Source organism: Apium graveolens, chromosome 2 (assembly GCF_009905375.1).
Source record: "Apium graveolens cultivar Ventura chromosome 2, ASM990537v1, whole genome shotgun sequence".
Taxonomy (NCBI): domain Eukaryota; kingdom Viridiplantae; phylum Streptophyta; class Magnoliopsida; order Apiales; family Apiaceae; genus Apium; species Apium graveolens.
The window spans coordinates 106067546-106077143 of record NC_133648.1 but is presented as its reverse complement, the minus strand read 5'-3'; the positions used below and the strand labels follow the sequence as shown (position 1 = coordinate 106077143).

The following is a 9598-nucleotide window of genomic DNA, read 5'->3' as shown; positions in this document are numbered from 1 at the left end:
AAACACTGTTTTACGAGTTTGATTCTCGTCAAGATTCAAAGTATTGCTGAAGCATTTCGTTCAAAAATATCAAAATGGTTTTGAATACAATTAAGGAATCAATTCTGGGATTCCTCAACTAAAATTTTATGATTCAGCAATTATGATTTTAAATGTTCTGCTCTAATGCAGATGTCAGTTTTATATCAAAACGACCCTATATATGCTATAATGATCTTGCTGAGCATTTCTTCCGCTCATACTTGCCTATTTTTAAATTTAACCTCTAGTGAGGATTAGCTTGCGCTGTTTAGCTGCGTAATTCAAGGAAGCAAAGAAGAAGCTTTTGGAAGGTGGTTGATCCAGGGTTGCGGGCTAGTGTAAGTTTTATTGTGTAAAGTTGTTTATATTATATTATATTATAGTTGTGTATTTTATTTGGGCCTACTATATTTCATTTTGAAATTATACTAGTGGGTTTAATTGTGAGTTGGAGTTTATTGAAAAGAGTGTCAAAAGAAAGAGAAAAATTATTTGTGGAATTTGGAATTCTTGTTTCTAAAACTGTAACCTTAAAAGATCTTGGATTAGTTTGGGGTCATTTATGCTAAATATCTTCCGCTGGCATTTGTTTATTGATTAAACATGTTGATTTGTATTGAAGTTTTATAGTGACGACCAAATCCTCTGATCCCGGATTTGGGGGCGTTACACTTATTCTTGATGAAATCTCCCCACAAATGCAAGTAATACCCTGAAATGCACAAACACTAGAAAAACACATCAAATACACAAAATACTTGATTTCAAGACATCAATTCAAGCTATTATAAGACGTTCTAAGTGGTATAAAATGCCACTTATCAGGTGTGAGTTGACCGTTGTCTACATATTTGTTATATAAGGGGGAGTTTCTTTTGAAACTATAATCCAAATATTTAAAATAAGTCGAGATAATATTCTCCGACGATCTGAAATTATTCGAATGATTTTCCGAAAATCAGAAAGTATTTTGAATCAGGTTCTATGATTTTTAAATCATAATTAAACCATTAAATAACTAATGCTTAATAATCAAATATTAATCGTTGAATAATTAAACCTCGAATAATTATACTTTTAAAAGAATATTTGAAATAATATTCCTCAACTAATTTATGTTTAAGTAATTTAATAATCTTTAATATTTAATCGAGTCTGAAATAAATATTCACTGAAGAATACTTCTCCCATAATAAATAAATAGTAGATAGATATTTATTATTCGAATGATAAAGTATAGTTGAGGGAATATGAACTTTATTATTCGAGGTGTTTAGTATTTTGTAAGTGGACATTGAGTCCTTTTACTATGGACTTTTAATCGTCCTATAATATCACCGAGATGATCACCAGGTTTTTATCTTAAAATCCAGATCGACTCACGGTCTTATACTTATACATCACGCTTAAAGCGGAATTAAACATTCTACGATACTCACTTATCGTACAACATCGTTATATTATGCGAAAAGTTCAATTACTACGTATCATGGCAAGCATGATATTTATGCAATGATAATAAAACAATCCTTTCACAACACAACAGTAAATGGAGTTGGGTTCGTAAACTTGCATGGGTATCTCGAGGTGGAGGATGCTCTAGGTTCCGCTCGGAAATCTATAATCATAAACACAATTCATTTTGTTAGGTCCCGTTCTAATTTACGGCTACCCGCACTCATGCGTTAATTATTATGCACCCTCTCAGCTTATATTATCTTTATTATTCCTTTAAGTCCTTATTCGCATCATGGTCGCTTCATTTTTCAAAGTATCTTAAGTTCATTTTCATTTTCGTCGTCGGCTCCGCTTATGGATTCTACGGTTTCTAATCGCGCGATCTAGGCTCCGATATTTTTATAAAATTGAAAAATTATTAATTTCACTTGAAATTTTTATGACAGTTAGGAAACTATATATACTACTCTCTGTAAAAATTTCATGATTTATGAACATTCTTAAGTCGATCCTTTATATTTTCAAAGTTCATAATTCGTAGCAGTTTTTGTCGCGTAAATCACTTTTAGTAAAACAGCCATAACTTTTGATCCGTAAATCAGAATCAAGCGATCCAAGCGCCTAAACGATCCTTATAACATTGTCTATCATAATCAAGGGTTAATTTTCAAGAAACTATAGTTGAAATTTTCGGGACATTCTGCAGAAACTTAAAGTTATGTTTTGTTCGTTTAACGAGATTACGGTTACGATCGGAGTTTCGTTTATGCCTTAAATCTTTATACTACCACCAGTAATCAACATATCATCATCACCACACTAACTCCTCTCAAGAACATCATGTTCTTGAGGCAACAATAATGAACCTTAAATTTACTTAGCTAAACATCAAGATTACAACAATACTCTCACCAAAACTAGGTTTACAACTATATACTAAAAGGATCTTGAACTTAAATCTTAAATAAGGTAGGGTCAAAGATTTATACCTTTCTTGAGAGCTTGAGATGTGTTCTTGATGATGGTAAAGTCTTGGGAGTGCTTACTATAGTTTTTGGAACCTAAAACAACCATTAAAATCAATAAACCAAAGAAGAGTTACTATTCACACTATTCATTATCAACTTTCTTGATTTTATTTCACCCATCAAACCTTGATAAAAAGAGCTCAAAGATTTATCTTACCTTAGTTTGGTTGGTAGAAATCTTGAGAATAATGGGAGGATTTATCCATGGCTAGAGCTTGAAATTTTGATTTTGATTTCGTTGTTTTAGGGTGAACGGCCGAATGAAGAAGGTTGGGAGAGAAAGAGAGAGTTTTTGGTGATGCTTCCTTGGTTGCTTCTTGGAAATGAGGCTTGTGATATCTTTTTATTTGATTGTTATTCCTTAGTATCTATCCTAGGATTTGATCTTTGTTGCCAATCTTGGAGACAAATCTAGCTAGCATTGGTAGATTACAAGCTAAGCCACTTGTTTTGCTCTTTAGCTTACTATTTGATAGCCTTGGTTGATCATCCTACACCTTAAATCACTATTTGATAAAGTAACCATGGTTACTTTTCTACCATGGTTAGTTAGTGCGTTACGTTTATTTAATCGTTTACGCGTTCGCTCGATCGCTTAAACATTTTCGTAATACTTCCTCGTAAATGGTTCGCGACGTAATTGCTCTCGTATTTATTCCTTATATTTTGAATTATCATACTATACTTGGATATAAATACGTAGGGTTTTAAATTTCGTAATTATATTGTGATTCCCGTAATCCTCGATGATTCGTAAATATGGTCATTTTTCAAAGTTCATTTTCTTCGAAAACTAATAGCGTTTACATACACTCATTTGGTACGTATAATCATAATATCAACTCTGAAACTCATTTTCTCACGCACTACATAGTGTGGACTAAAAAGTTTTCCCCATCCGTCAGGGTTACTATTCATTAAACGTTTTACAAGGTCTCAAAAATTCGAGTTATTACATCTTTTGCACTATTACTTCCTAGAAGTTGATGACTCATATCATTATCGGTCGATTTCACTATTATGAGTTGAAGACTTGTGTCCAGATTCATCAACTCCTTGTTAGTCTCTGTATATTTAGACAGATCCCTGGGAGTGGATGAGGAAGGAATTCTTGCACCAATTGCAGTAGTGGATTAGGATTCGAAACTTTCATAAACATCATCTTTTTTTTCCAAAGGTTGTAATTAACTCTGTCAAATAAGGGAACCTTGGTACTTCCAATTTTTTGGTTGTTCATCATCGTGGCGGAATTTAAATTATTTAAAATTCAAAAAAATTCAAGAAATGAGAATTTTTGAAAATTATAAAATTTCAAGAAATTTCAAGAACTTGTTTCTTTTTCCAGATCTTGATTTGTATGACAATCAACAAGCTCTAATACTAATTGTTAGTCCCAAAATATCGTAAAAGGGTGTTGAATACGATACCTTCAATCTTTTTCGATTCGTTACAAGTTCTTCATTATATATAGGGAATCAAAATCGACACAAAATAATTCGAGGAATATATTATTTTATTAATATGAACCTTCAGGTTGCTACAATCTAATCAATTTAATGGTTAGCTACAATAAATTCGATAGCACAACGTTATGTTTACAAGTTTAATAAATGAAGTCTTTAATGGAGGTAAAAACAAACTTGTTGCTGAGGAAGATAACCAAATGAATTTTCATTCATTCTGCTGTTTTGTAGTCTTTTAGCTGCTTTAGATAGGTGGCATAATTATATCCACACAAGACTATTTAATTGCTTTTGTTTGTTCAATCAAAATAACCAAGTAACTTTACTGGCGGCCAGGGGAAATTCTATCATTTTCTTCCTTACTTGCGACCACAAGGTATGCAGTTCTGCCTTGTACAATAATTCTGATAAGTTACTGGCAACCACAACGAAAGTAACTTGTTATCCTTTACTTGAGACCATGAGCCCTTATGCCACCCGGCTTGCGACCTTGGAATGCTTCAAGGGTCTTACTGGCGACTTCTATTAGCAAGTTGGAGTGTTACTTGCGACCAAAAGACAACCATTTGTCTTACATAAAATTTTGTCTTGCGAACAGATGGGAGAGTGACTTGCTACCACAGGACTTGTAGTTGACTTATAGTTGCCTTAGACAAAATTTTGGTTGGATTTTATTTTTTATAAAGTTTAATTAATAAAACAAGAAAAACAAAATTTAAGAATAAAAAATATTCATATATATAATTTAAATAAAAAATACTTTCCCAAAATTCAAACAAAAAAAATCCCAAAATTTAGAAACCAAACCAACAAATATTACCCAAAAAAATTAACAAAAAAAAGCATCACTGCTAATCTCCCACTCCTATTTAAGAAAACAAACCCTTTCTCACCTTCATTTCACCCGCACCTATACGCATAACTATACACACACCCCACATTTGGATCCATCCGACCTAGCAAGAGCCAAGCAAACCCAACCATCCCAATCTCTCCCACCATGTTCCGGTTCGCCACCACTCGTCTCCTGAGCCGATCCGGAGCTCGGCGGTTCGCCACGGATCTGGAAGCATCGGCACCGAGAGACGCAGCTTTTGAAGAGGCGTGGAAGAAAGTGGTTCCTAATATTGACCCACCTCGAACCCCTTTGTCTTTTATGAAGCCTAGGCCTGCTACTCCCTCTTCTATTCCATCCAAACTTACTGTTAATTTCGTGCTCCCTTATGCTTCTGAGTTGGCCAACAAAGAGGTATGAAATTAAATGTTTTTGTATGGTTATGTTTGTGTGATTTTTAGGTACCCTTTTGTGTTTTTTGATTTGGGTTGTGTCTATTTTGTTGGATTTTTGATGACCTATTTCTTGCTTTGTTAGATTTTTAATTGGTTAATTCAATTTGTTTTGTGTTTTATTTGATTTGGGCAATGTGATTTTTAGGTACCTTTTTGTGTTTTTTGAATATCGTGTTGACCCGGTTGGATTCGTGATGACCCATTTCTTGCTTTGTTAGATTTATTCTAGTTGTTTGTGTTAAGGAGTTTTTTTGTGTTAATTTGATTTGGGTTATTTGAATTTTAGGTTGACCCTGTTAGGTACTTGATGACCCATTTTTTGGTTGTATTGATTCAAGTAGTTTTATGGTTTACAATTATGTATAAATGATAAAGACTTGATTTTTGGATATTGGATGGACTGGATATGTTTTACTATGTTGAAATGAAAGCGGAATTAGACAGTAAAGAGGTACAAGATATGTATATATGTAAATGTGTGTATGAATTTGAGGAGCCTTACATGTTTTTTTTTCATATGGGTTATGTAATTTTGTGATTTTTCGGGTTGACCCAATTGAGTATTTGATGATCCGTTTCTTGGTTTGTCAGATGTATGATTGGTTGATTGAAGTAGTGTTTGATTTTTAGTTTGTTGTTTTATGATTGTATGTGTATATATGAACAAGATTAATGTATCCATATCGAGATTAGTATCCAGGTTTTATTATGTGGGATGAAGGCTGAATGTGTATGTTTGTTTAGGATTCATTTTTTCCCAAGGTTTCACTGTGTGTGTCCCTTAATTGCTTAAGCTAACTGACTAACGGAAGACCTTGCCTGCAAGCTAAGTTTGTTTGCATATTTGTTTTTTTTTATCTCTTTACTGATTTGACTGCTAACATGTATATATATAAGTTAAAGCATCCCACTGCCTTAAGTCATAAATTGGTAAAACAAGTCTTTACTATTGGGACTTAGCTTGAGCTTTGCGGCTTTGCCTTGAGTAAGAACAAGTCGGGATGAATAATTATATAAAAAAAGAACAAAGTCAAGATGAACTGGAAAGAAAAGATCAACCTCTATGCAATAATTAAAACACAATGTTTGGGATATGATGGTTTTACAATGGGCAGTAGAGTTTTCTATACTAAACTTTAAGGTTGGATACTTTGTGGAGAATCTGGGGGAAGTTTCATTTTTGGACAATGAATAAGAGATAGAAAAGGGAATTAGCGGGGAGCTAGAGATAAGCTCACACCTTGCAGTTGGGGACTTTGAGGGTTTCGAGCTTCATCTATTCCGCCAAACATCTTTTTTTTTCACAAGTGTCAAGCAAGGCTTTAGCTCTCTCAATTTTTTCCTTTGGCAGTGATAGTAATTTATTTTATACACCAAATTCTACTGACAAAATTAACTGGGTTCACATAGAAAAAAATTGCATCAACTGTTTCTTTATTGTCCTGAATAGCATGAACTTTTAGACCTTTTTTTTACGATGGAACAGGAGTAGTGTTGCCCTCGACCATCATACTGTTTAACTTGATCCTTTTGTGTTTAAGGTTTTCGACTGCAAACAGGGTGACTACAAGTTAAGCGTGGAGTAGTATGTAGCTTATAACCTATGTGTTTGTGGAAGCTTTGTTCTATGTTTTGCCTTTTGTAATGTGTTTTTTTCCTGTGTCTTTTTATATTATATCGGGTCATTTTTAACGCTTTCTATCAGCTTAAATGTCATTTTTGTTATTAGTAGACGTTTGCAGTTCGTCTGTTTCGAAGTAAAGTAGAAGGTCATACATCAGTAACTTGGCTAGAAAAATATTATCTTCCAACTTACGAGCAACTTCTTTATATGTAATACATTGGTTATCAATGGTGCCATAAACTTATTTGAACATAAGATGTTATTACTAGATTAAGAGATTTGATTCCCTATTCAGTCTTTAAAACATATCTGAATTTTGATGGTGAAACTGGCTAAATGTCTTGTTGGTGTGAACACAAATGTTTCATTGTTCCCGAAAAAAATGTAGTATTAGCACAAGCACAAGTAGATCCACACACACACACACCAAGTGATATACATACACATCTTGTCTTGTTTGAAATAGACAAGTTTAAAGCATTTCTGGCTGTCCGCATATTTTATAATAATTCTGAATGGAATTGTTCTACCGGAGAAAATAAGTTGTAACCCAGACCTGCTGAGGTGGCCAATTTCATTTTTTAATGAATTTCGACACTTTTTGCATATATTTGTTGTTATATATGTAGTTTTTATCATACACCCTGTGTTACACAGACTCGGGTACGGAGTGTCGGATACGACACATATCCGAGTGTCGGACTCGATGATCTTAAAAAATTAGGACACCGTCCGAATTTTGGACACGGGTACGGGGACACGGCATAATTTAAATATTTAATTAATTTTTTATAAATTAATAAATATTTTTTTGTCAGTTTTATTCATTTAATTCTAGGAAGCAAGGACACGGACACGGGTACGGGAGTGGGAGTGGGAGTGGGAGTGCGTGTGCGTAGTGCGGGGATACGGGAATTCGACAAATGTAATAATATGGGGATACGGGTGCGGGGGACACGGGAAATATAAACAAAAAATTCTTATGTATTTCTTGTTAAACATAACAAAATATACTAACAAAACTTAAAAGTGTATGAAAAATGAATCAAATGCATCAATTATTAATCTAAAACAGTAAAATACAAGTAAAATCTTTTAGTTTATGCAAAAAATGAACATGATAATCAATATTTTTGTAGTAACTAATATACATGGATACTTAATTTCTTGAATCTAATTTGCTAAAATAGATTTTGACTATAATTTTTGAAGATAAAATTTCAGATTAGTATCATGGAAGAATCCGTGTGTCCAATACGGGGATACGTGTGTCTGAGTGTCCGATACGGGGACTCGGCATGCAACCGAGGTGTCCGTAGGTGTCCCTGCTTCTTAGATTTAATTATTATTTTGAGAAATATAAGGTAAACCATTCGATTTTTTGAAATATAAGGTCAACCCTTCTTCTTTTTTTCATATCATCTTCATCTCTTTCGATCTACATCTCGAATCTTTTTTATCATCTGTATCCTTCGTCATCTTCTCCATCACTTGTTTTGTTATTCTATTTTTACCCTTATGCAACGACGCCTTAGAACTTTTCCGGCGGCCTTCAAATTTTCCGGCGATGAAGAACACGTGTTGGTTTTTCAGATGACGAATCTGCCCCGTGTCCCGTGTCGGGTCAGGTCGACACGGGTACGGCGGCCGGAAGTGACGAGTCGGGGTAACAGAGCATACACCTTTGACATAGGCACATCGATTGTCTGGACATTTCGCATTCTTTGATCAGAGCTGTTTGTTTCCTATAAATTGGGTGAACGATAATTATAGATACCTTCAGACAAAATGCTTATTGACATGATCATCTTTGGTTTGGAATGGGAAAATATTGCAAGCTTCGTATTTTTTGTAATTGTTGATGTATGGCTTAATAGGTTGATATGGTCATAGTGCCGGCAACAACTGGACAGATGGGTATTCTTCCTGGACATGTACCGACAATTGCTGAGCTCAAACCTGGTGTTATGTCGGTGCATGAAGGAAATGATGTGAAGAAGTACTTTGTAAGCAGCGGGTTTGCATTCATCCATGCAAACTCATATGCAGATATAGTTGCTGTTGAGGCTGTCCCAGTTGATCGAATTGACGCAAACCTGGTACAGAAGGGGTTGGCAGAGTTCACACAGAAAGCAAGTTCAGCGACAACTGATTTGGAGAAAGCTGAAGCTCAAATTGGAGTGGATGTGCATAGTGCCCTCAATGCTGCTCTTACAGGCTAGTGTGTTATGTTTTATGATTGTTGGTCCAATAATTGTCTCACTTTTGTTGCTTCAGACATGTCCTGGTGGCAATTAGATATTTAATGAGAGCACTTGTTCTAAAAGTTCTTACCCTGGCTTGTGTCTTTTGAATGTGAAATTAATAAGTCAAGACTTTAAATGTTGGTTCATTCTCTTAAAGCTTGATCTTTTTTCAAGTACTGCGAGCTTAAGAGCCTGAACTGATTTATGAAGCGTTTTGTTGAAACCCCACATGTCTTTCAGGTTTAATTGCTCATTATTATCTCTTATACTGTTATACTTGCTGAACTTAACAGGAATCGAAGTGCTATATGTTATGTATGGGGTTTATTGATTTTGTAATTCTTATCTTAGAACAAGTGTAGCAATCTTAGTCCATGTTCTAGTTGGTGGATCAAGTTTAAAAAAGGCGGTGAATCCTTTAAACACCACTTTCAGTTTAAGATGCTTTTTTGCCCTATTTAAGAGTTT

General features: G+C 34.3%; 1 protein-coding gene across 1 annotated transcript; it reads left to right on the top strand.

Moving 5' to 3' along the window:
- The first annotated feature begins 4855 nt into the window (after positions 1 to 4855).
- LOC141707718 (ATP synthase subunit delta', mitochondrial) lies at positions 4856 to 9353 on the top strand. Its single transcript, XM_074511058.1, has 2 exons — positions 4856 to 5219; positions 8762 to 9353. The coding sequence occupies exons 1-2, from the start codon at positions 4971 to 4973 to the stop codon at positions 9104 to 9106; spliced, it is 594 nt and encodes a 197-aa protein (XP_074367159.1). The 5' UTR covers positions 4856 to 4970; the 3' UTR covers positions 9107 to 9353.
- Positions 9354 to 9598: the final 245 nt, after the last annotated feature.